The sequence below is a fragment of the Biomphalaria glabrata genome, chromosome 1 (assembly GCF_947242115.1).
Source record: "Biomphalaria glabrata chromosome 1, xgBioGlab47.1, whole genome shotgun sequence".
Lineage (NCBI taxonomy): Eukaryota > Metazoa > Mollusca > Gastropoda > Planorbidae > Biomphalaria > Biomphalaria glabrata.
Genome location: NC_074711.1, coordinates 48,736,731 through 48,764,486, shown reverse-complemented (window position 1 = coordinate 48,764,486; position 27,756 = coordinate 48,736,731). Strand labels below are relative to the sequence as shown.

General features: G+C 34.1%; 1 protein-coding gene across 2 annotated transcripts in view; it reads right to left on the bottom strand.

Moving 5' to 3' along the window:
• Positions 1-7,955: 7,955 nt before the first annotated feature.
• The window catches only part of LOC106075149 (zinc transporter ZIP13-like), an 84,543-nt gene continuing 64,742 nt past the window's right edge, over positions 7,956-27,756 (bottom strand). The window contains exons 5-9 of one of the 2 annotated variants that reach the window (XM_056040874.1): positions 26,824-26,913; positions 25,692-25,805; positions 24,721-24,790; positions 17,518-17,617; positions 7,956-8,397 (exon numbers count right to left, since the gene is read on the bottom strand). In XM_056040874.1, the coding sequence (XP_055896849.1) occupies positions 8,322-8,397; positions 17,518-17,617; positions 24,721-24,790; positions 25,692-25,805; positions 26,824-26,913 (450 nt within the window). In that variant the 3' untranslated portion in view covers positions 7,956-8,321. The remainder of the gene's footprint in view (positions 8,398-17,517; positions 17,618-24,720; positions 24,791-25,691; positions 25,806-26,823; positions 26,914-27,756) is intronic. The other variant, XM_056040880.1, reaches the window with a different exon arrangement.

Here is a 27,756-nt window from a genome sequence, read left to right as displayed (position 1 = left end):
CTCAGAGAGGCGGCCCCCGTCGAAGTCGGATCCCTGTCGGATCTGCATATTCGCAAATAATATTCAAGAAGTGATTTAATTTTGATGGTCAAAAGTAATAATGTTTCAAATATTATTTGCCGTAAATTTAAATTTAAATTAAATAAAAAATAGTAGATTAGTTTTAGTATATTAAAACATTGCAATATTGATCAAAACGTTTGGAAATCAAAATCTACACTTTTTTTTACACTTTAAGTTTAGAAATTGAAATTCTACATCTTAATCTAGTCTATTTTAGTCTAAACTAGATCTATAAATTCTAGATCTAGACTCTAAAATAATTTTAATTAGAATATAAATCCAGATCTAGATATACTGTAATAAAAATCTAGATTTAGTTTAAAAAATCTAGATTAGATCTAAATCAAGATATCATTTCTTTTTTAAACGCGAGTCACATAACGAGGCTTAATAAACATTACTATACCAAGTTCTTTTTTCATTTCATTTGAAGAATTAATTCCATATAACGTTAGAGGGAAAAAAAACACTACGTCACACGGCCTAGCTAGAATAAAAATCAGCTTCATCAATACGAGCCATTTATCGAGTGTTCATAGACTTTGGTGCACCGAGTGCGTTCTTTTAGCATTTCTTTTAAAAAATTCATTCCCTATGACGTCAAAGGAAAAAAAACACACTACGTCACACGGCCTAGCTAGACTAAAAATCACCTTCATCAATACGAGCCATTTATCGAGTGTTCATAGACATTGGTGCACCGAGTGCGTTCTTTTAGCATTTCATTAAAAAAATTCATTCCATATGACGTCAAAGGAAAAAAAACACTACGTCACACGGCTTAGTTAGACTAAAATATGTTTTCATTAATACGAGCAATTTTTCGAGGGTTAATAGACATTGTTGCACCGAGTGCGTTCTTTTAACATTACATTTAAAGAGTCCATTCATATGATGTCAAAGAAAAAAAATTCCATTACCTCACAATAGGCTAGTACCGGTACCATAAAAAAATGTCTTTATTTACATGAGATATTTAACGAGGGTTCATAGACATTGGTGCACTGAGTTCTAATAGAATTTATTTTAAAAGGATCAAAGCCTTATTTTTTATGCGTTTTGTCTGTCAGTCGGTCTGTCCGTCATCTTGAAAAACAACAACTAAAAGTTATTAAAAATTGATTAACCTTTATTTTACGTTTCAAAACATCGCAATAATTTTTAGGTATGAACACAATTGAAAAGTTTATATAATAGATTGTTCCGGATGATTGTATAAATAGTAAAAGAAAAAGAGAATTTCAGATAAATGTAATACCGTTAATTAAATTTTTTGGATGGTCTCGTATAAAAATTAGATGTACTACAGCCATGTGGAGAGATTTTCATACCTTACTTTGGTGTTCGGATTCTGTTTTCCTTAAAAATCGGAACATAATATTAACGATAATTAGATTTTTTAATGTTTTAGGTAGAAAGTTAAATGTACTGTAAGAGAGTAGTTAGTTAAAATATTTTTCATAAAAATCCGTAAAAACATTATTTCGTAAATGAGAAGATTATTTGTTTATTAATTAGAAGAGGGAGTTCAAACAATTATTTGGCGTTAGTAGATTTTTAAATAAATTCGGAAATTTCTGGCGACGATTTGTAAGAAACAAAATCTGGAACTTTCTTTATCGATTACAAAACTTCTATGTTATGTTTTAGCAAGAAAATTAAATGTCTAAAAAGTAATTTTCAGTAATCAATTCTAGTAAATTACTTTTTTTTTAAAGCCCTGAACAACCTATTGTCGATATTTTTTAAAATTTGTTTAAAGATGAAAATACGGAACATTTTGATATTGATAACCAAATTATAGTGACGCATTGTCAAATAATATAAGTGTAATATTAGTAAATTATGCGATTTCAATCATTAGGCATAATTCATGTTTTATAAAACAATATCCGGAACATTTTTACGCTTAATGAAATATAAGTCAGTATAGAGATTTTGATTTAGCATTAATATGCTATTTACATAAAAAACGGAACAACATATTATTGATAATGTGTTTTTGCAACGTTTAAGCATGGAAATTGAATGTATTATAAATTAGAAGAGCAAACAAACATTTGTTGGGGTTGATTAGTTTTGCACAAAAAAATCCGGAACAATCAATTTTTAGATACTTAAAACTATTGAGATGTTACGGGAGGAACATTAAAGTGTAAATCAGATTTTCAATAGCTTTTAGAGTTCTAGTTTTTTTAATCTAATCGTGACGGACAGACCGACCAACAGACAAAATGCACAAAAATAATCTTCTTTTATTCGGATGGGGGCACTAAACAAAAAATAAATAAAATCTGATTTTTTAAAAAAGTTTAAGGAATTGGTTTAGCACCTGATCATGTAGAGACGTTACGCTACTGCACGAAAATTGCTGCATAAAAAGTCCATTTAAAAAAATGTGCGTGATATTTACATACAAAATGCATTATTAGCCTTTATAAACAAACAGAAATGTTTTCTTTTAATTTTAGCAGCTAGTTGACCAGAAAAAACATCTTTAACTATTATTTATATTTGTTGTAAACATTTCCTGTACATTTTTAAAATATATTTGACTTAGTGATATACAAATACACAACAATTGTCCATCTTTGTTAGCATATTGTAACATTACCTCCCTTACATTTACGTAATTGTATTAGAATTGGTGTATTTTTATGAAAAAATCGCTTGCCTAATTATTTTTATAAATTAAAAAGTTTGCTTTTAGAAAACCAAAAGTAGCCGTTGCACCTAAACTTTTCAAGCCGTATTTAATGATGAAATAATATTTTTCATATCTCTTCTAGTTTTCGTGATCTGAGTGTGACAGACGGACAGACGGACATTTTGCACAAGCCTAATAGCGGCTTTTTCCCCTTACGGGGGCCGCTAAAAACGAATATTCACATTTGATTAGAGTAACACCTTTAGTTAAATCACTAAATTTACAAAGCCTTCAGGACAGAAGACTCAAAAGTAAAGTAGCAATTATATATAAAACACTGAACCATAATCTTCAAATACAAAAACAAAATTTAATAAAATACTCTGAAAGACACAAAGACAAAGGCACATTCCTTGTCCCATATGCTAGGACAAATTTGTACAAATACTCCTTCTTCCCTAGTGCTATTAGAGCATGGAATGGGTTGCCTGAGCTAGCCAGAAAAACCAGTGACTTGGCAGAATTTAAGTCATTGGTTAATATGCATGACTAAATGCATGACGCGTGGGGACGTAATCATCTTCTTTTTTTAAGTAACGTCTGTATTATATAAGAAGATTAGCAGTAATTTCCCTTGTTCAACAGCCCTTGACCTGTGTGATTAGCCTGAATCATGTGTGTCAGTAGGCCGCACACACATTAATCCTTTCAGTCCGCCACACAGTATGATAGCCATTTGCTATAGCTGGACATACGTACGGTGAAAGGCTATCCACCAAGCCTCCAACATGGGCTACAACATCGTTCTTGTACTATTCTGTTCTCAGGGCGTCTCGACAATACTTCGTTATGTGCCCCATTCTCCCACACTTGTAGCATCTCACGCTGCTTTTCTGGACTGATGCCTGATTTAGCCTAGGATCATGTTGTTCTGTCTGTCCATCCTTATTTTGTGGTGGACCGCATTGCCATGCTGTTTCTTGCTTTGCAAATTGTGTACTTGCGGAGACCGTTGTGGCGGCAAATTCGATTTCTTGAGTAGGCCTATCATCTTTCTGTAATATTTAATATTCCACGTTTCTTGGTTTTCTTTCTTGTAGAAAAGCAAACAGATTCTTCCCAGATCAACAATCACAAACTGTTTTAGATTCTCAAACGATTCTTCGATTCCTGACGCTTGGAACCATTTCTCGAACGTTATTTTTACTTCAGCAACGAATTGCTTCATTTGACCGTCCAAAGTTGGTTTTAGCTCATGAAACCTTTGTCGGTAGTCGTCTTCATTGTATTGGTAGAAGTCAAGCATAGTTGGCTACCTCATCGTCACTTAGCACTTGTAATGCATCAAGGACTCTTCCCCTAACCAAACTGAGAAGTTGTATGGCCCATTCGTGTTGGGGTTCGTTTTCAAGCTTCATCAGCATTTCAAACCTGTTGATAAATGCAATCATCTTATCCGTGCCTTCCACACATTTTTGTCTTTCTGTTTGTGTCGTATTTCTTTTCCTCGTATTTTCTTGCACATCAAGTTCCTTCCCCTTACGCTCCTTTTCAATGGAAGCAATTCTGGCCCTTTGATTCCTCATCATCTCTTTTTGTTTTCGCTGTCACTTGTTCTTCTTCTAATTTCCACTTAAATTTAATCTCGTCTTCTTGCATTGCCAGCTTCCGTTCTTCTAATTTTGCCTTTCTTCCTTTCTAGCATCTCTTTCCTCGTTCTGCCTTTTTATCTTAAGCACCCACTCGTCCAACTCTTCTCTCTGGTAGCCCAGACTTTTCCCCGTTTCGTACTATGTTAACAGGTCACTGTATGTTCTTTCAGCCATCGTATGGACATAGGTTTATTCTTATGGTTTATGCAACAATCTTAATCCCTGAGCTGACTAGTTTCAATATTTCTGGTCTTTGTTTCAAGGCAGTACAGTTTACTGCTAGCTTACTAATCTATAGAGCCAAAAGATAATATCTTATCTTATCTTATCTTATATAATACAGACGTTACTTCAAAAAAGAAGATGATTACGTCCTACGCGTCATGCATTTAGTCATGCATATTAACCAATGACTTAAATTCTGCCAAGTCACTGGTTTTCCTGGCTGGCTCATGCAACCCATTTCATGCTCTAATAGCACTAGGGAAGATACATAAATAGATACATAAATCTCATAGTTCATGTCAAAGGTTTGACACGTCAATTGTAGTACTAGTAAAATCAAACAGTTTACCTGTCAATTTATTGACAAATCAGCTGCTCCACCATGATTTTGATTTTTTTAAAATAGATTTTTAATGTCACATGATTGAAATTTTTCTGCAATTTATGTTTATATGTTTTCACTCATGTATTTTTCTGAAACCATTGTTACTTATGTTGAAGAGTACTGAACAGTATGACTTTTACAAATATGACAATTTTATTATTATTTTAGGATCAACATTGACTTATCACTGATTTATTAACTCTTCGATAGTTTATCATTTAGAACTATACTACATGATTATATAGTATTACTGGACATGATTTGTTATATGATATTGGATAATCTGAATGAAGACTTAATTGGTTGAAAATATTGTATATATATATTCTAAAAAGATGAAACTGGCATATGTTGTCACATCAAAGAGATTTTTTTCAAAATCTTTTTCTGTCACAACATTGTTTGACATGAACTAGTCGGGAATCACGGAGTACAACTTTTTATTGTATTTATGGTGTAACTGTGTTTCACGTGAAAGTGAAACTTAGTTGGGAATTATTGTGGGTAAGAAGTCTCGTTCTGAGAGTTGACCACATGGTTAGAAGTCAGTAGCCTCCATGTTTTAGACTTATGTAGAAAGCATCACTAGTTGTGTACTTGCTATATTAAGATGGATTTATGTGAATAATTTCTTGTATTCCTTGATGGCTGGATTTGCCAATATATTGTGAATTATTTTATGTATAAAAATATGACGTCTGCTACAATTGAGTTTATTTATGAATCTACATGTTTGTGGTGATAATACTCAATAGAGCTAGTAGTCATACGCAACAAAAAATTTAGTACAACTGTTCAAATGAAGGAAAGCACCTTTAATTACTTTAATATACATGATCAAATGTCACATATTAAGCAGTGACAAGTGTCTACGTGGGGAACTCGAAATTGGATTTCTGCATTCAGGCGTTGAACAAGTACTGTACACGCGGCGCTTCACGAAGAGAATACAATGTCAAGAAATCCACCAACAGGGTCTGAAACTAGTGGAGACTTCGATACTTTCTGTTTTCAACAGTCAGAGCAACATGAACGATGGTAGTGGAGACTTCGATACTTTCTGTTTTCAACAGTCAGAGCAACATGAACGATGGTGAATCAATCTCAGCTGCACCCGATGCAGCACTTGATGTAGGCCAACATTTACACATGGAACATTGTAAGGATGCTTCATGGGCATACCTTAGTGACGCGGCTGAGAAAGACAATTTGTTGGAAATCATGGCTATGTCACAACTATGGACGCATCGAGAGGGTCTACTGAAGCGGCATGCAGGGCCAACTGCCCTGATGACAATTACAGGTATCGTCAATACCTATATACGTGTCAGAAGCGAGCGTCAGCGGTCATGAAGAAGTCGAAGCAACGATCACGACATCGTCTCAAGAACGGATTGGCAAAATGGAGAAAGCGGCATATGCGAAGAACAGTGCAGATGGCTTCGAGGGAAACACGCTTTCTACCGTCTGTGGCTCTCACAGATCGACCTCCACCTGCACTGACCAACGTCCACTACTTTGTAGTGCACCTGAATCTGTTCAGGACGAACAGAGCTGAGAAAAGGGCAATGTTATAACTCTGCTCCCGCGCCAACACTGATGATGCGCACCAGCACAGCGTTCAACTCGAGGAATAGACGACCTATTGATTGGAGAGGAAGGACTGTTCCGGCTGAAGTGATCTGCAGGTTATGGAAGTCTGAGCTGTCTGGGACTGCCATCCTTCGTGCTACACGTGAACTGAGGACCTGGAGCGACACCGAGAAGTATGTCGGTGGTCTGTATTAGTGTTTAGGTAGAAAGGGACTTGTAGAACTTAATTGTGACCTGATAGCTGAAGTAAATATTGCTTTTACCAACTTTTGAAGAGGACAAAAAAAAAAAGGAACAGACTATTAGATGATGAACAGCATCTCAGATTAAAATCAAATTCTATGATGGTGGGAAGCGTGGTTGAGAGGCCAAGTGCGCTTGAAATTGGCTTGGTTACCTAGAAGGGGGCTCGAGGTTCGACACCCGACTCGGGCAGAGTTGTGTTTACTGAGCGCCTAAAGGCAGCACGGAAAATCAACTCCTAGATACCCCCTCCCCCACTGGTTCACAAATGAGATTGGACCAAAAGCGCTCTGTCATGCTATAAGCATGAAAGTAGCGCTATATAAAAACTATAATAATAATGTCAATTTCGTTCTTCTCATGCAAGTACATTTGGGCGGGCAGGGGTACACGTATGTCAAAAGTGTGGAAAATACTAAATTAAATGATTATTCCAGGCTTACACTGAACCTTATCTTCCTAACAATCAATTAGATGATTATTCCAGGCGGATACTTAACCTTATCTGAGCAATTAGTTCATTGAATGCATATGAATAGTAATGTAGAAGGCCAAATTAATAATAGCATGAATCAATCTCAGTACTTACAAATGCCTATCAGTTTCCACAAACACACGTCTCATCTTTTTGTAAGGACAGAGACAAGAGTTGTGGTTATTGATAGTTTGTAGTGCACCTGAGCTGAGAAAGGGGCAATGTTATAACTCTGCTCCCGCGCAGAACATATTGAAACCTGGCTTTTTACATGCATGACTGGATCACTTTGGGGACCGCTTTTGAGTTTGTGCAACAATCTATCTTGTAATTTTTTTTTTGTCTGGCAAATCAACAAAAGCAACAAGAACAAATATAAAAAATATACAAGTTGATTTAATTTTTCTTCAGCCAGAATATGCAACAAACATACAGTAGATAGATAGACATTGGCTAAATATACAAATTATACTGTTGTAGGCCAAATTACATATATTTGACTTATTATTAGTGCGAATTTGAAGAAATAAAAAAAAAAAGTAAACCATATATAATCAGATTTTGAAAAATCTAAAATAATTAAGGATAAATTTGTTTATAAAAAATTATCTTGCTTTTTTTCTGATTCATCAAAACATAAAAATAGTGATAGTCAAATTTAACTCCATAATATAAAAAAAATAGTTAAAATCTGTAAGTTTACATAAAATTAAAGAGCATTTGAAATATGTATAACTATAATGTTTGATACTATAAGTTGATCATTGACATGGACGTTCATTAACTGAGCAAAAAAAATAATTTCAACAGAAACATACACAGAAATGTTATGCTTTTACAATGTACAATGTTTTTAAAACCTTTTTTGTTTTTTGCAGGGCTGCAAACATTTATACCAGGTACTCATGAGAAGCTGGTAGTATTTTATTTCTTTATTTTGCCAAAAAAAAACAACAACAACAACAAAACAGCAACATTTCACCAATAAAATAAAGAATCTATTTTGAGTATTGATCTGTTTTTGTTCCTATGTTCTATTCAGTCAAAGGCTAATGTCACAAAAATGATTGACATCACTCCAAAACACACACAGCCAACTTGCTTGAAGGATTCCCTGAAAGAACAGTAGACACGTTTTTCATTAAGTCATTCAGAAGTCATTCAAAGGTTTATTTCAAGTAAAACTATCTAGATTATTTAGGCTAGTTGAACAATTCGGTCATGTTCTAGATGGGTAAAGAGCAATAGTAATAAACCTTATCACAAATTCCTCCTATAAAAGGGGGAAAAAAAAGACCTTTTTTAGCGGCCCCCGTAAGGGAAAGAAAGCCGCTATTAGGTTTGTGCAAAATGTCCGTCTGTCCGTCTGTCACACTCAGATCTCGAAAACTAGAAGAGATATGAAAAATATTATTTCATCATTAAATGCGGCTTGAAAAGTTTAGGTGCAACGGCTACTTTTGGTTTTCTAAAAGCAAACCGTTTAATTTATAAAATTAATTATGCAAGCGATTTTTTCATAAAAATACACCAATTCTAAAACAATTACGTAAATGTAAGGGAGGCAATGTTACAATATGCTAACAAAGATGGACGATTTTTGTGTATTTTCACTATCACTAAGTCAAATATATTTTAAAAATATACAGGAAATGTTTACAACAAATATAAATAATAGTTAAAGATGTTTTTTCTGGTCAACTAGCTGCTAAAATTAAAAGAAAACATTTCTGTTTGTTTATAAAGGCTAATAATGCATTTTGTATGTAAATATCACGCACATTTTTTTAAATGGACTTTTTATGCAGCGATTTTCGTGCAGTAGCGTAACGTCGCTACATGATTAGGTGCTAAACCAATTCCTTAAACTTTTAAAAAGAATCAGATTTTATTTATTTTTTGTTTAGTGCCCCCATCCGAATAAAAGAAGATTATTTTTGTGCGTTTTGTCTGTTGGTCGGTCTGTCCGTCACGATTAGATTAAAAAAACTAGAACTCTAAAAGCTATTGAAAATCTGATTTACACTTTAATGTTCCTCCCGTAACATCTCAATAGTTTTAAGTATCTAAAAATTGATTGTTCCGGATTTTTTTGTGCAAAACTAATCAACCCCAACAAATGTTTGTTTGCTCTTCTAATTTATATTACATTCAATTTCCATGCTTAAACGTTGCAAAAACACATTATCAACAATATTTTGTTCCGTTTTTTATGTAAATAGCATATTAATGCTAAATCAAAATCTCTATACTGACTTATATTTCATTAAGTGTAAAAATGTTCCGGATATTGTTTTATAAAACATGAATTATGCCTAATTATTGTTTGAAATCGCATAATTTACTAATATTACACTTATATTATTTGACAATGCGTCACTATAATTTGGTTATCAATATCAAATTGTTCCGTATTTTCATCTTTAAACAAATTTTAAAAAATATCGACAATAGGTTGTTCAGGGCTTTAAAAAAAAAAGTAATTTACTAGAATTGATTACTGAAAATTACTTTTTAGACATTTAATTTTCTTGCTGAAACATAACATAGAAGTTTTGTAATCGATAAAGAATGTTCCGGATTTTGTTTCTTACAAATCGTCGCCAGAAATTTCCGAATTTATTTAAAAATCTACTAACGCCAAATAATTGGTTGAACTTCCTCTTCTAATTAATAAACAAATAATCTTCTCATTTACAAAAAAATGTTTTTACGGATTTTTATGAAAAATATTTTAACTCACTACTCTCTTACAGTACATTTAACTTTCTACCAAAAACATTAAAAAATCTAATTATCGTTAATATTATGTTCCGATTTTTAAGGAAAACAGAATCCAAACACCAAAGGAAGGTATGAAAATCTCTCCACATGGCTGTAGTACATCTAATTTTTATACGAGACCATCCAAAAAATTTAATTAACGCTATTACATTTATCTGAAATTCTCTTTTTCTTTTACTATTTATACAAACATCCGGAACAATCTATTATATAAACTTTTCAATTGTGTTCATACCTAAAATTATTGCGATGTTTTGAAACGTAAAATAAAGGTTAATCAATTTTTAATAACTTTTAGTTGTTTTTTTTATATCAAGATGACGGACAGAACGACTGACAGACAAAACGCAAAAACAATGCGGATTTGATCCTCCTTAAATAAATTCTATTAGAACTCAGTGCACCAATGTCTATGAACCCTCGTTAAATATCTCGTGTAAATAAAGACATTTTTTTTAATGGTACCGGTACTAGCCTATTGTGAGGTAATGGAATTTTTTTTCTTTGACGTCATATGAATGGACTCTTTAAATGTAATGTTAAAAGAACGCACTCGGTGCACCAATGTCTATGAACACTCGATAAATGGCTCGTATTGATGAAGGTGATTTTTAGTCTAGCTAGGCCGTGTGACGTAGTGTTTTTTTTTTCCTTTGACGTCATATGGAATGAATTCTTTAAATGAAATGCTAAAAGAACGCACTCGGTGCACCAATGTCTATGAACACTCGATAAATGGCTCGTAATGATGAAGGCGATTTTTATTCTAGCTAGGCCGTGTGAAGTAGTGTTTTTTTTCCCTCTGACGTTATATGGAATCAATTCTTCAAATGAAATGAAAAAAGAACTCGGTATAGTAATGTTTATTAAGCCTCGTTATGTGACTCGCGTTTAATAAAGGAATGATATCTTGATTTAGATCTAATCTAGATTTTTTAAACTAGATCTAGATTTTTATTACAGTTTATCTAGATCTGGATTTATATTCTAATTAAAATTATTTTAGAGTCTAGATCTAGAATTTCTAGATCTAGTTTAGACTAAAATAGACTAGATTAAGATGTAGAATTTCAATTTCTAAACTTAAAGTGTAAAAAAAAAAGTGTAGATTTTCATTTCCAAACGTTTTGATCAATATTGCAATGTTTTAATATACTAAAACTAATCTACTATTTTTTATTTAATTTAAATTTAAATTTACGGCAAATGAATATTTGAAACATTATTACTTTTGACCATCTTGAATATTATTTGCGAATATGCAGATCCGACAGGGATCCGACTTCGACGGGGGCCTCCTCTGAGTTTGTGTAACACAAACTCTCTTTGTAATCTTGTTTAATATATGTTTTTGGAACAATTAAACAAGTACAATATAACCAGCTGACATTATCAATAATCATTTTTTTAAAAGGCTAAAATGTTGAATATTGAAAAATGATACTCCCCATTTTGTCTAGTTCGGGATGGGGGGGGGAGGCACTGAATTACACGCTTTGGTGCATAAACTTATGAATGTAGATAGATTTGTAAGTGGATATAACTATGAAATCCAAGGTCACATGCTTTTCTTCTTTTATTGCAGAATAAATGCTGTCTACAAAATACACTTGATGTGTTCTTTTGTCTTCCAAACTAGAACTAGACGTAGGCCGGTCTGAACGATGCTATGCATGTCTTGGTCAAGAAAACGTTGTTGTTTATGTCTTCTTCAAGAAAAGTTGTTGTTTATGTCTTGGTCAAGAAAACGTTGTTGTTTATGTCTTGGTCAAGAAAACGTTGTTGTTTATGTCTTCTTCAAGAAAAGTTGTTGTTTATGTCTTCTTCAAGAAAACGTTGCTGTTTATGTATTCTCCAAGAAAACGTTGTTGTTTATGTCTTGGTCAAGAAAACATTGTTTATGTCTTGGTCAAGAAAAGTTGTTGTTTATGTCTTGGTCAAGAAAACGTTGTTGTTTATGTCTTCTTCAAGAAAACGTTGTTGTTTATGTCTTCTTCAAGAAAACGTTGTTGTTTATATCTTGGTCAAGAAAACGATGTTGTTTATGTCTTGGTCAAGAAAACGTTGTTGTTTATGTCTTGGTCAAGAAAACGTTGTTGTTTATGTCTTGGTCAAGAAAACGTTGTTTATATCTTCTTCAAGAAAACGTTGTTTATGTATTCTCCAATAAAACGTTGTTGTTTATGTCTTGGTCAAGAAAACGTTGTTGTTTATGTCTTCTTCAAGAAAACGTTGTTGTTTATGTCTTGGTCAAGAAAACGTTGTTGTTTATGTCTTGGTCAAGAAAACGTTGTTGTTTATGTCTTGGTCAAGAAAACGTTGTTGTTTATGTCTTGGTCAAGAAAACGTTGTTGTTTATGTATTCTCCAAGAAAACGATGTTGTTTATGTCTTGGTCAAGAAAACGTTGTTGTTTATGTCTTGGTCAAGAAAACATTGTTTATGTCTTGGTCAAGAAAAGTTGTTGTTTATGTCTTGGTCAAGAAAACGTTGTTGTTTATGTCTTCTTCAAGAAAACGTTGTTGTTTATGTCTTCTTCAAGAAAACGTTGTTGTTTATATCTTGGTCAAGAAAACGATGTTGTTTATGTCTTGGTCAAGAAAACGTTGTTGTTTATGTCTTGGTCAAGAAAACGTTGTTGTTTATGTCTTGGTCAAGAAAACGTTGTTGTTTATGTCTTGGTCAAGAAAACGTTGTTTATGTCTTCTTCAAGAAAACGTTGTTTATGTATTCTCCAAGAAAACGTTGTTGTTTATGTCTTGGTCAAGAAAACGTTGTTGTTTATGTCTTCTTCAAGAAAACGTTGTTGTTTATGTCTTGGTCAAGAAAACGTTGTTGTTTATGTCTTGGTCAAGAAAACGTTGTTGTTTATGTATTCTCCAAGAAAAAGATGTTGTTTATGTATTCTCCAAGAAAACGTTGTTGTTTATGTCTTCTTCAAGAAAACGTTGTTGTTTATGTCTTGGTCAAGAAAACGTTGTTGTTTATGTCTTGGTCAAGAAAACGATGTTGTTTATGTATTCTCCAAGAAAACGATGTTGTTTATGTATTCTCCAAGAAAACGTTGTTGTTTATGTCTTCTTCAAGAAAACGTTGTTGTTTATGTCTTGGTCAAGAAAACGTTGTTGTTTATGTCTTGGTCAAGAAAACGTTGTTGTTGATGTCTTGGTCAAGAAAACGTTGTTGTTTATGTCTTCTTCAAGAAAACGATGTTGTTTATGTCTTCTTCAAGAAAACGTTGTTTATGTATTCTCCAAGAAAACGTTGTTGTTTATGTCTTGGTCAAGAAAACGTTGTTGTTTATGTCTTGGTCAAGAAAACGATGTTGTTTATGTCTTCTTCAAGAAAACGTTGTTGTTTATGTCTTGGTCAAGAAAACGTTGTTTATGTATTCTCCAAGAAAACGTTGTTGTTTATGTCTTGGTCAAGAAAACGTTGTTGTTTATGTCTTCTTCAAAAAAACATTGTTGTTTATGTCTTGGTCAAGAAAACGTTGTTGTTTATGTCTTCTTCAAGAAAATGTTGTTGTTTATGTCTTGGTCAAGAAAACGTTGTTGTTTATGTATTCTCCAAGAAAACGATGTTGTTTATGTATTCTCCAAGAAAACGTTGTTGTTTATGTCTTCTTCAAGAAAACGTTGTTGTTTATGTCTTGGTCAAGAAAACGTTGTTGTTTATGTCTTGGTCAAGGAAACGTTGTTGTTTATGTATTCTCCAAGAAAACGATGTTGTTTATGTATTCTCCAAGAAAACGTTGTTGTTTATGTCTTCTTCAAGAAAACGTTGTTGTTTATGTCTTGGTCAAGAAAACGTTGTTGTTTATGTCTTGGTCAAGAAAACGTTGTTGTTGATGTCTTGGTCAAGAAAACGTTGTTGTTTATGTCTTCTTCAAGAAAACGATGTTGTTTATGTCTTCTTCAAGAAAACGTTGTTGTTTATGTCTTGGTCAAGAAAACGATGTTGTTTATGTCTTGGTCAAGAAAACGATGTTGTTTATGTATTCTACAAGAAAACGTTGTTGTTTATGTCTTGGTCAAGAAAACGTTGTTGTTTATGTCTTGGTCAAGAAAACGATGTTGTTTATGTCTTCTTCAAGAAAACGTTGTTGTTTATGTCTTGGTCAAGAAAACGTTGTTGTTTATGTCTTGGTCAAGAAAACGTTGTTGTTTATGTCTTCTTCAAGAAAACGTTGTTGTTTATGTCTTGGTCAAGAAAACGTTGTTTATGTCTTGGTCAAGAAAACGATGTTGTTTATGTATTCTCCAAGAAAACGTTGTTGTTTATGTATTCTCCAAGAAAACGTTATTGTTTATGTCTTCTTCAAGAAAACGTTGTTGTTTATGTCTTGGTCAAGAAAACGTTGTTGTTTATGTCTTGGTCAAGAAAACGTTGTTGTTTATGTCTTCTTCAAGAAAACGTTGTTGTTTATGTCTTGGTCAAGAAAACGTTGTTGTTTATGTCTTGGTCAAGAAAACGTTGTTGTTTATGTCTTCTTCAAGAAAACGTTGTTGTTTATGTCTTGGTCAAGAAAACGTTGTTTATGTCTTGGTCAAGAAAACGATGTTGTTTATGTATTCTCCAAGAAAACGTTGTTGTTTATGTATTCTCCAAGAAAACGTTATTGTTTATGTCTTCTTCAAGAAAACGTTGTTGTTTATGTCTTGGTCAAGAAAACGTTGTTGTTCATGTCTTGGTCAAGAAAACGTTGTTGTTGTTGATGTCTTGGTCAAGAAAACGATGTTGTTTATGTCTTCTTCAAGAAAACGTTGTTGTTTATGTCTTGGTCAAGAAAACGTTGTTGTTTATGTCTTGGTCAAGAAAACGTTGTTGTTTATGTATTCTCCAAGAAAACGTTGTTGTTTATGTCTTCTTCAAGAAAACGTTGTTGTTTATGTCTTGGTCAAGAAAACGTTGTTGTTTATGTCTTGGTCAAGAAAACGTTGTTGTTTATGTATTCTCCAAGAAAACGATGTTGTTTATGTATTCTCCAAGAAAACGTTGTTGTTTATGTCTTCCTCAAGAAAACGTTGTTGTTTATGTCTTGGTCAAGAAAACGTTGTTGTTTATGTCTTGGTCAAGAAAACGTTGTTGTTTATGTATTCTCCAAGAAAACGTTGTTGTTTATGTATTCTCCAAGAAAACGTTGTTGTTTATGTCTTCTTCAAGAAAACGTTGTTTATGTCTTGGTCAAGAAAACGTTGTTGTTTATGTCTTGGTCAAGAAAACGTTGTTGTTTATGTATTCTCCAAGAAAACGTTGTTGCTTATGTATTCTCCAAGAAAACGTTGTTGTTTATGTCTTCTTCAAGAAAACGTTGTTGTTTATGTCTTGGTCAAGAAAACGTTGTTGTTTATGTCTTGGTCAAGAAAACGTTGTTGTTGATGTCTTGGTCAAGAAAACGTTGTTGTTTATGTCTTCTTCAAGAAAACGATGTTTATGTCTTGGTCAAGAAAACGATGTTGTTTATGTCTTCTTCAAGAAAACGATGTTGTTTATGTCTTCTTCAAGAAAACGATGTTGTTTATGTCTTGGTCAAGAAAACGTTGTTGTTTATGTATTCTCCAAGAAAACGTTGTTGTTTATGTCTTCTTCAAGAAAACGTTGTTGTTTATGTCTTCTTCAAGAAAACGTTGTTGTTTATGTATTCTCCAAGAAAACGTCGTTGTTTATGTCTTGGTCAAGAAAACGTTGTTGTTTATGTCTTGGTCAAGAAAACGTTGTTGTTTATGTATTCTCCAAGAAAACGTTGTTGTTTATGTATTCTCCAAGAAAACGTTGTTGTTTATGTCTTCTTCAAGAAAACGTTGTTTATGTCTTGGTCAAGAAAACGTTGTTGTTTATGTCTTGGTCAAGAAAACGTTGTTGTTGATGTCTTGGTCAAGAAAACGTTATTGTTTATGTCTTCTTCAAGAAAACGATGTTGTTTATGTCTTCTTCAAGAAAACGTTGTTGTTTATGTCTTGGTCAAGAAAACGATGTTGTTTATGTATTCTCCAAGAAAACGTTGTTGTTTATGTCTTGGTCAAGAAAACGTTGTTGTTTATGTCTTGGTCAAGAAAACGATGTTGTTTATGTCTTCTTCAAGAAAACGTTGTTGTTTATGTCTTGGTCAAGAAAACGTTGTTGTTTATGTCTTCTTCAAGAAAACGTTGTTGTTTATGTCTTCTTCAAGAAAACGTTGTTGTTTATGTCTTGGTCATATCTGGCTATGTCTATCGCACTGTTACCAAAATAAGAAATATTTTGAACGTAGTGTTTATCTTTAGTGATGGTTTCTCTATATAGTAAACTAATTCACCGGAAGTCATTCTTCTAACACTACACTGCAACCAAGGACGCCTCGGTGTACGGGACTTATTTATTGAATAATATAGGCGTGGTGCGCAGGCAGTCCTCTATATATATAGTCTATGGTTGAAACACAAGTTATGAATATTCTTATATTTGATAGTTTTAAAATGTGCTCATTTGGGGACTCGAATCCCTTCACATTTATGTACGAAACTCTCAATACTTCGATAAAAGTTCTCAATAAGTATTTAGTTTGACCAAGGTTTGACCCATTGCTAAAATTTATTGTGACTTAGTGAACAAATAGTGTCATCTATAAATCTGATACGTCAAGTTTTCTTTTCAAAGCAAAAGACTAAATATTCCGAATTCCCAGTTTAGATAGCTTAGAATAATTAACATAGTCCTGTTATGCAGGGTAATATTTTAATTTGCCTGTGAATTATTACAAGGTGTTCAATCTTCAAAGTCTACTATCCCAGGCCGAAACAAAGGAAATGGTCTAACAAAGCTTCTCTACGCCCTTACTGCTCACACTGACATGATCTCCAGCTCGCGGTCAACAAATTTGTGTACGCTGAGGCCTCTTTTAGTTTAAACAACTTAACATATCTGAGAAGCATAGTATCAAATGACGCATTGCTTTTAATGGAGGTTGATAAGCGTCTTATCAGGGTCAGTAGTGCTTTTGGACGCCTCCAAACGAGACAGCTGGAGATCACTTCCAAAGGCCGCGGGATACACATTTGAGAACGATGATAGAGGTAGAGGGCGAAAAGAAAATCTTAATCGACGCCGGCGAACAATGGTTATGCTTGCTCTGGGAGTGGCAAAATATGTAGGTCACAGTTGGGGCTGCGTAGCCACGGGAAATACTGCATTCCTCATTAATCTTCGGACTCTAAAACAAGCCATTTTTATTATTATAATATATATATATATATACACAGTGCTTTATATGTAAAAAAAAAAAAAGGTGTTAAAATACAAGAAAAGTAATATTTTTTTAAAAAAGGTGCAGGTACGCACCAGCCGTACCGTCACAAAAAAAGCCCTGTATATATATATATATATATATATATATATATATGTATGTATACATACACATACAGACAGAGTGTGAGTGTGTGTGAGAGAGAGAGAGAAAAAAAGATACAAACCATCCATGTTTTTCTTGCAACAGGTCTGGCATGACTGTGACAAGAGCAATGTACATAAATCCACCTGATGTGAATGGAAGAATCCAAGCTGTCTTTTCTCCTAAAGCCAACAATAAGAAAAATTGAATGATAGGACATGATTGAAACAATCATTCTTGTCAAATAAAAACAACATTGACCTTTAATGTTTGAAGGTAAACAATCATGAATTAAAAAAACAACAACACTATTTTTAGGTTGAACACAGAACATTGTAGGCTGCCAAGTACCAGACAGAATAAAATCTGACATTGTAGGCTGCCAAGTACCAGATATAATAAAATCTGACATTGTAGGCTGCCAAGTACAAGATATAATAAAATCTGACATTGTAGGCTGCCAAGTACCAGACAGAATAAAATCTGACATTGTAGGCTGCCAAGTACCAAACAGAATAAAATCTGACATTGTAGGCTGCCAAGTACCAAACAGAATAAAATCTGACATTGTAGGCTGCCAAGTACAAGATATAATAAAATCTGACATTGTAGGCTGCCAAGTACCAGATATAATAAAATCTGACATTGTAGGCTGCCAAGTACCAGATATAATAAAATCTGACATTGTAGGCTGCCAAGTACAAGATATAATAAAATCTGACATTGTAGGCTGCCAAGTACCAGATATAATAAAATCTGACATTGTAGGCTGCCAGGTACAAGATATAATAAAATCTGACATTGTAGGCTGCCAAGTACAAGATATAATAAAATCTGACATTGTAGGCTGCCAAGTACCAAACAGAATAAAATCTGACATTGTAGGCTGCCAAGTACCAGATATAAAAAAATCTGACATTGTAGGCTGCCAAGTACCAGATAGAATAAAATCTGACATTGTAGGCTGCCAAGTACAAGATATAATAAAATCTGACATTGTAGGCTGCCAAGTACAAGATATATTAAAATCTGACATTGTAGGCTGCCAAGTACCAGATATAATAAAATCTGACATTGTAGGCTGCCAAGTACATGATATAATAAAATCTGACATTGTAGGCTGCCAAGTACAAGATATAATAAAATCTGACATTGTAGGCTGCCAAGTACAAGATATAATAAAATCTGACATTGTAGGCTGCCAAGTACAAGATATAATAAAATCTGACATTGTAGGCTGCCAAGTACCAGACAGAATAAAATCTGACATTGTAGGCTGCCAAGTACCAAACAGAATAAAATCTGACATTGTAGGCTGCCAAGTACCAGATATAATAAAATCTGACATTGTAGGCTGCCAAATAGGCTACAAAAAGAATAAAATCTGACATTGTAGGCTGCCAAGTACCAGATATAATAAAATCTGACATTGTAGGCTGCCAAGTACCAAACAGAATAAAATCTGACATTGTAGGCTGCCAAGTACCAGATATAATAAAATCTGACATTGTAGGCTGCCAAGTACCAAACAGAATAAAATCTGACATTGTAGGCTGCCAAGTACCAGATATAATAAAATCTGACATTGTAGGCTGCCAAGTACCAGACAGAATAAAATCTGACATTGTAGGCTGCCAAGTACCAGATATAATAAAATCTGACATTGTAGGCTGCCAAGTACCAAACAGAATAAAATCTGACATTGTAGGCTGCCAAGTACCAAACAGAATAAAATCTGACATTGTAGGCTGCCAAGTACCAGATATAATAAAATCTGACATTGTAGGCTGCCAAGTACCAGATATAATAAAATCTGACATTGTAGGCTGCCAAGTACCAAACAGAATAAAATCTGACATTGTAGGCTGCCAAGTACCAAACAGAATAAAATCTGACATTGTAGGCTGCCAAGTACCAAACAGAATAAAATCTGACATTGTAGGCTGCCAAGTACCAGATATAGTAAAATCTGACATTGTAGGCTGCCAAGTACCAAACAGAATAAAATCTGACATTGTAGGCTGCCAAGTACCAGATATAATAAAATCTGACATTGTAGGCTGCCAAGTACCAGACAGAATAAAATCTGACATTGTAGGCTGCCAAGTACCAAACAGAATAAAATCTGACATTGTAGGCTGCCAAGTACCAAACAGAATAAAATCTGACATTGTAGGCTGCCAAGTACCAGATATAATAAAATCTGACATTGTAGGCTGCCAAGTACCAAACAGAATAAAATCTGACATTGTAGGCTGCCAAGTACCAGATATAATAAAATCTGACATTGTAGGCTGCCAAGTACCAAACAGAATAAAATCTGACATTGTAGGCTGCCAAGTACCAGATATAATAAAATCTGACATTGTAGGCTGCCAAGTACCAGACAGAATAAAATCTGACATTGTAGGCTGCCAAGTACCAGATATAATAAAATCTGACATTGTAGGCTGCCAAGTACCAAACAGAATAAAATCTGACATTGTAGGCTGCCAAGTACCAAACAGAATAAAATCTGACATTGTAGGCTGCCAAGTACCAGATATAATAAAATCTGACATTGTAGGCTGCCAAGTACCAGATATAATAAAATCTGACATTGTAGGCTGCCAAGTACCAAACAGAATAAAATCTGACATTGTAGGCTGCCAAGTACCAAACAGAATAAAATCTGACATTGTAGGCTGCCAAGTACCAAACAGAATAAAATCTGACATTGTAGGCTGCCAAGTACCAGATATAGTAAAATCTGACATTGTAGGCTGCCAAGTACCAAACAGAATAAAATCTGACATTGTAGGCTGCCAAGTACCAGATATAATAAAATCTGACATTGTAGGCTGCCAAGTACCAGACAGAATAAAATCTGACATTGTAGGCTGCCAAGTACCAAACAGAATAAAATCTGACATTGTAGGCTGCCAAGTACCAAACAGAATAAAATCTGACATTGTAGGCTGCCAAGTACCAGATATAATAAAATCTGACATTGTAGGCTGCCAAGTACCAGATATAATAAAATCTGACATTGTAGGCTGCCAAGTACCAAACAGAATAAAATCTGACATTGTAGGCTGCCAAGTACCAGATATAATAAAATCTGACATTGTAGGCTGCCAAGTACCAAACAGAATAAAATCTGGCTCCTTTATTTCTGAAACTAGTTTAAAATCAAAAGGCGGTGCATATTCAATCCAATGTAATGAAGCCTCAAAGAGAATATGGGCAGTGGAAAGTAAAGCTTCAAAACGTGCACTACTGAGAATGACAAACAATTATACTCAACATTGGCATGACGGTGTCAAAAAAATCGAAAAAAAAAAAAGACCAGTGATTATAAAGACATATGAGGTGACCAAAGGTTTACTGTGGTCCTATTACACACAGAAGAATGATAAGTATTTTAACACTTGGACCAAAAATAGTTTAAAAATACAAAATAGAAGAGGTATTGTAAAATGTTGAGATCTTTTCATTCACAAAAGTTTTATCAGCTTTAAACCTCAAGGGTTATGAAAGAGAGAAAGCAACATATTTTACTCTTAAACAAGAATGTATGTATTGTAGCTGAATAGAACTCGTCATTCTAAGACCGATGACACCAAATTTATGCCTATAGCTCAAATATTATGAAAGTACACATTTTTTAAAACTCTTTTTTTTTGTTTTGAGTTCTTTTTTGTTTTTGAAGGGCATTTAAAGAAAAACTATAAGACTCTCAGAGATGAAACTTAATAAAAACATTCATGTGCACACAAAGAACACGCTCAATTTTTCTTTTAAAGTTGTCAAAAAATGTTTTGAATTTATTTACCTGTGCTGAATGTTGCATTTTATCATTTTTAGAATATTTCAAAAAGGAGGTAAAAACAGAAAAAAATTGCATAGAACACAGAAAACATAGAAAAGTCGAACTAATGTGTATTTTTTGTTAAAGTATTGCTACTTTGCCCAATAAAAAATCAGTTTAACAAAAAGATATCTAAAATAAATCTTACGTGCTTTCTTGGTCGTAAAACTATCAATAATTTTATCAAAATCAATTTTTTACATCAATTGCCAAATTACTGATTACAAATTACAAATTCATCATTAATAGCAATTAATTCCATCCGAGGATTCAAAAGTTGGGATGGCGACAAGAACCATGTTTACTTGCCACATCATGATATTGCTCATATCGGGTGATTTCTTGAATTATCCCACCCAAGGAAGAATACATTTCTTACGTGTTAATACAGAATCTTCACCTCTTTGGCCTGTCATCCTTTTTCTTGTGGCCAATACGTCTTTGAGGTCCGATACGTCTTTGAGGTCCGATACGTCTTTGAGGTCTGATAATCTCCAGAGCTGTGCATATGCTTTCGAATGTATGTAACACTGGCTGCAGCAATGTCTTCCCGACTATTACTTAAGAATGTGTTTAATGTTTTCCGTTTAATTCACAGTCTCCAATCGACAAATCATGTTTTTTGAGTGTAGACTTGCGTGTCCATTATTTTAGTGAATAGAGCGACAAAAACCCCAAGGTGAGAAAATAAATGTAGTCTGCATAGTAACTAACAAACCGCCTGCTTCAGATCTAGTAGAAGATTTTTCATATGTGCTAGTCAATGTCTCTAGAGTTTCTATAATTTTTAAAAAGTAAACCATAACCATCTTGACGGCTTCTCCTCTGGCGCTCCACTGGGTTTTAACCAAGCACTTAAGGCTATAGTTCTGGTTATTTTGGTGAGAACGTCCAAGCGATGTTCTGAACTTGATCAAAAGGTATCTAAACGGTCCAGTGTACGTAAAAAATGGTACTAAATTGATTTCAAGTTCAGCAACCAGAATACCTGCCAAACTCGGAGAATGGTTCAAGCAGACAGAGAATTTAGATGATGTCAATGAAAGAATTAGTACACCGTTATTATTTAACACAACGTGGCCTTAACAGTTGGGAAATTATCTAGAAATATCTGGCTCGTAATCACCCAATATTACAATAAGTTCGTTTAGTATTTGTGGGGAAATTTACAAATTCGGTCTGGAAGCAGCTTGATTCGGACTACATGTTCTCTAAGGAGTGGATCTTACTTGGATAGTAATTTCACAAACTCCCAGAAATTACCATTGCAAATCTTCTTCAACTTGTTCGTGATGCCCATTGAGTGCCAGATTCTGTTTTGATAGAAAAGGAATGATATCTAAGATTCTTTTCAGGTAGCACTATCAGATTTTTACACTTTGGACCGTTTGATCCCTACCGTCAACACGTTTCAACCCGAGATGACAATCTCTCCGTCTGAGCTAGCACTAGGCACACCAACAGGCCAATATCTCCGTCTGAGCTAGCACTATGCACACCAACAGGACAATATCTCCGTCTGAGCTAGCACTTGGCACACCAACAGGACAATATCTCCGTCTGAGCTAGCACTAGGCACACCAACAGGACAATGTAGAAATTAGTACTCAGTGTTCGCTGATGTCAGGGTTCCTTCCTCCAGCCAAGGAGTTAAGGGTGGGTTCAACATGATCAAGAGTTCTGGAAGGAATCAAGGATTCAGATCCAGTAGCAGGAAGTATGGGGATTCAGCAATAGGCATGATTACCGCATACAAAAGGGAGTGTGGTTCTCAACCTTTTTAGTTTCGTCCACTATGCGGCGACCCCAAAACGTAAATCATGTTTTTGCTAATGTTATGATTGTAGTCATAATGTCCATATCTTATATGAATTGCCCAAGCTGTATGATTAATCACGAAACAATACATATTTCTGCTTATAACTAGATTACAAAGAAATGAAATTTAACCTTTATTACCTTTATTTTTTTTTATATGGCGTAATCACCATATTCATCTTGTGGTCTATGCCCCAGACGGAACCACAGGCAGATATAAGATATAACATTTCCAGGATTACCTGATTGATACATCACCAGACATGTCAGCTATTCCATGAACAGTGTCATTAGATATGGAGATTGAATTAAATTTAGTAGATAGAATAAAATATTCGGCTCTAGTTATTACTCGAACAAAGTATTAGGCCGCAGGCAACAGGAAGTCATCAGCAATGGTGTGAAGCTTCTTAGTTCTACCAGGGCCACCAAATAAAAAGCTGTATTTGCCAGTAGTTAAGTCTGGCTTTCTGGACTTGGTCAGTTTACATTTCAAATACTTTAAGTCGGCAAAGTTTGGATGTTTGTTCTGTTTCACTAATTGTGATAATAGATCTCTGTTACAAATGACGCTTTGAGGTTTCTCCATTCCTGCTTTAACTATTGAAACCATATCGTAAAAATCGTCATTATATTTTCTTTTCTTAACGTTCATTTTCATTGGTTGTTCGTAACAAAACTATAACATTTTAAAACATGGACTATACATTGATGGTGTACTAATTATAAACAGATATAGTTTTACATGCGTAAATCTTCACCATAGAAATATATATGATTCCGCTATGCTGTATCGTTGCGCTCCATCGCACCGTTTGATGGACAAGAAATTAAACTGTTACAAATACTTTTACTGTGAGAATTAAAAGCTTTGAATGATTCCGATTAAGTTGTTTGCAACATCTATTCTCAAATAACAAGTATACAATGACAAGTTTCTATATTTCCTATGAAGCTAGGCGACCCCTGGAAATATTGTCATTCGTCCCCCGAGAGGGTAGCGACCCACAGGTTGAAAACCCCTGATCTAGAGTATAAAATATAGATTATGTGACCTTTTAAGAAAACTTACCTCCCCTGAAGTTTTTTGTTTAAAAATGGTGTGTTTTTATGAAAAATCTGCTTGCATAGATAATTTTAAAAATTAAATGGTTCATTTTCGGAAAAGAAAAAAGTAGCCCTTGCATCAGAACTTTGAATGATCTAAAATATCACGATGTCTGATTTTCACTATCTTGTCTAGTTTCTGAGATCTAAACAGGACGGAGGACCACACAAAACTAATAGCGGCTTTTCGGGGGCCGTTAAACACTTTTTTTTTTCAACAGTTGTGAATGGCTTATCTCATGACCTAATCAATAAATCATTGGATTTATAACATTAGGAATTATCTTTTAAGATAAATGTTTTGAAAACATTTTCCAGAATAAATTAACCAATTGCCAATAAACCAATCTAATATATAGGAGAAGTCTTCGGTGATGCTCCAATTAAAGGTATAAAATAAGATTATTTTATTATTCTTAGCTAAGTTTAAATTAAATATGTTATATGTGTCTAACAACATAACCAGTGAGAGATGGTTTGAAGGATTCTAAAAATATTGATCAGACTTACCAGAAACTTGAGAAGATTCTGAGGTTAGTGCTGTTATAGCTCCAACAACACTCCCACTTGCAGTTAAAAACTAGAGATAGGAAAAAAAAACATAAATTAAAAACAAGGTTACAAAGACAGTTTGTGTGGAAACACAAACTTAAAATCGGCCCCCAAAGTGGTCCACCCAGGCAGGCTTCAATATTTTCAGAAAGAATATCCGAATGAAATTATATCAAAGACAAATGAGAGATAAGAATGGAGAAAGAAGGTTGACAGATCTTGTGTAGTGCCCCAACGGTCCAGCAGATCGTTTATTTCTTGACTTGTGTAACTGACAAGGAGTGCAGTATTATTATTATTGTTATCAAATAAACTTTATATTTTGTCTGCTGAAATTTGTAGTATCTATGTTTGTCACGTGTCAAGAGTACTCCAGGAAGCACGAACCCAGCATTCTACGCATTCGCGACACAGTAGTAGTGACCAGTCCCTCAGGTGTGTGATAGTAATACACGTCACACTATATCAACGCCACGTCTCAAAACGTGCATTTACAAGGGTCGGCGGGGGGGGGGGGGGGGATTTATGCTATCGCCCTTTCTCACCCCATCAAATCGGCCAACATACCAGAGGGGAAAGGACATAATATTAAGATGGATAGAATATCAACAAGTAGCTTTTATCATATAGATGCGAAACTAATTATGTTAACAAACATGCCCCCTCGAAATTGAGAAAAGGGGGGGGGGGTCGGAATCGATGCAATTGTCCCTCCCCACCCCACCAAGTCAGCCAACATACTTTCAGTATATCTTTCATTTTATTTCTGTACAGGCTGATAGTCAACAACCAATCAAAGGCTTATAGGCAACAGAACATACAGAAAGAAGGCCAAGTTAATATAACATGAAGCAGTTAAAATGACTCAATATTGTGGAAACTACTACTGCAAAATTGTTCAGTACCATCAAAACACTAGAAAGAATCACCTGTGCCTTAGCTGCCTTCCATCTGTTAAATCCTGATCTTAATAGTATAGCAAAGTCTCCTACCTCATGAGGAATCTCGTGAAGCAGAATGGCTAATGTAGTGATAAATCCAACCTGAATGTGGATGAATATCTCGTGTTAACTTTGATAGCAGAATGAGCATAATCAAAATATATTTTTGCGTTTGAAAATAGGTTACAAACATTAGCAAACAAAATGCACACTTAATGTGTGAAAGCCATTAGTGAAAATTAATCCTATTTGAATCGTAAGTATTTTTAATAGCACATTTTCAATAGCACTTTTAGTATTTGAGATATAAAAGTAACAGCAAACTGATAATAGTACAACAAAAACATAAGAGAGACTTTTTCCACTGAAGGTCACTAAAAAATTTGCTTTTGTTATAATTTCTTGTACAATAATTTCAATTACCTCAAGAAAAAAAATGATTGTAAAATAGCTAAATATAAAAGCTAAATTTAAACAAGTAAAATATTTTTTAAATACTTTTTTTTAAAAAGACAATTCCTCCTTTATTAACCTGACTAACGCTACTTGTAAGAGGATTATTTAGCTCTTAATAATGAATGAATGATAGAATGAATAATAAAACTGGAACATTATACATCGCCCCTATTCTCCCGCCTCCCCCACACAAAAAAATTCTGGTTGAGCGAGCTTACGAGTGTTTAAAATTCTACTGATTGGCCAATAGATCCAGACTTTTCAAAAAGAGCACAGAATGTTTTTGAACTTCTATTTGCCATTATTTTATTTTTAATGACTAATTGATAGATTTAAAACAAAATGAAGCACCCGCTCCAATCGTCCCTACCCACGAAAGAAAAATCCTGGCTAAACGAATATATAAATCTATTCAGAGTTTATAAAATTCTAATGATAGGATTATTGATCTAGACTTAGAAGACAGTTCCTGAAAGTCTATTTATTAATTATTTAATGAATAAGGCCTACATGGGTGAAAACCCGCTGGCGTCAAATTTATAAGAAAATCGTTAGAGACGTTTTTTTTTTAGATCTGTGTCTAGGAATGTTTTTTTTTGACCCGATGAAAAGTTAGCAACATGAAAAGAGAATTTGTAAAAAGTTGTATTCAAATATTTTGTACCTTTGTACTAATGCAGAAACTTGCTGCAACAGCTAGACCGTGTGTAAAGTTGTCAACTACATTTGCCATTAAATTTAAATATCCACTGACCTGAAATAATAAATGAAGACATAACGTAATATACAACAAGATTACAAAGAGAGTTTGTGTTATCACACAAACTTAGAGGCAACTCCCCGTCTCATTCATCCATGGACTAGGAATATTCAAGCTTGTTTTGATCGTTTAAAGTAAAAAAAAAATGTCAAAAAGAAAAAATCATTTGGCGTTATTTTTCACTACCTCTCCACAACAATAAGTCTACCTCTCCACAACAATGAGTAGGCCTACCTCTCCACAACAATAAGTAGGCCTACCTCTCCACAACAATAAATAGGCCTACCTCTCCACAACAATAAGTAGGCCTACCTCTCCACAACAATAACTAGGCCTACCTCTCCACAATAATAAGTAAACCTAACTCTCCACAACAATAACTAGGCCTACCTCTCCACAATAATAAGTAAACCTAACTCTCCACAACAATAAGTAGGCCTGTCTCTCCACAACAATAAGTAGGCCTACCTCTCCACAACTATAAGTAGGCCTGTCTCTCCACAACAATAAGTAAACCTACCTCTCCACAACAATACGTAGGCCTACCTCTCCACAACAATAAGTAGGCCTACCTCTCACAACAATAAGTAGGCATACCTCTCCATAACAATAAGTAGGCCTACCTCTCCACAACTATTTCGCTTAATATGTTGGAGTAGCCTAGAGCGCACTGAGAATGTGTAAGAATGAAAGTTGCGCTATACAAATGGATTTAAAAAAATATTCTATCATGATTCAAATTAAGAACAATCGCAAATTCGATCACACAACTCACTTTATAATTGTTGATTTCTATTTCGTATTTTCACGAAACCTATTTAAAACAAGGTTACAAAG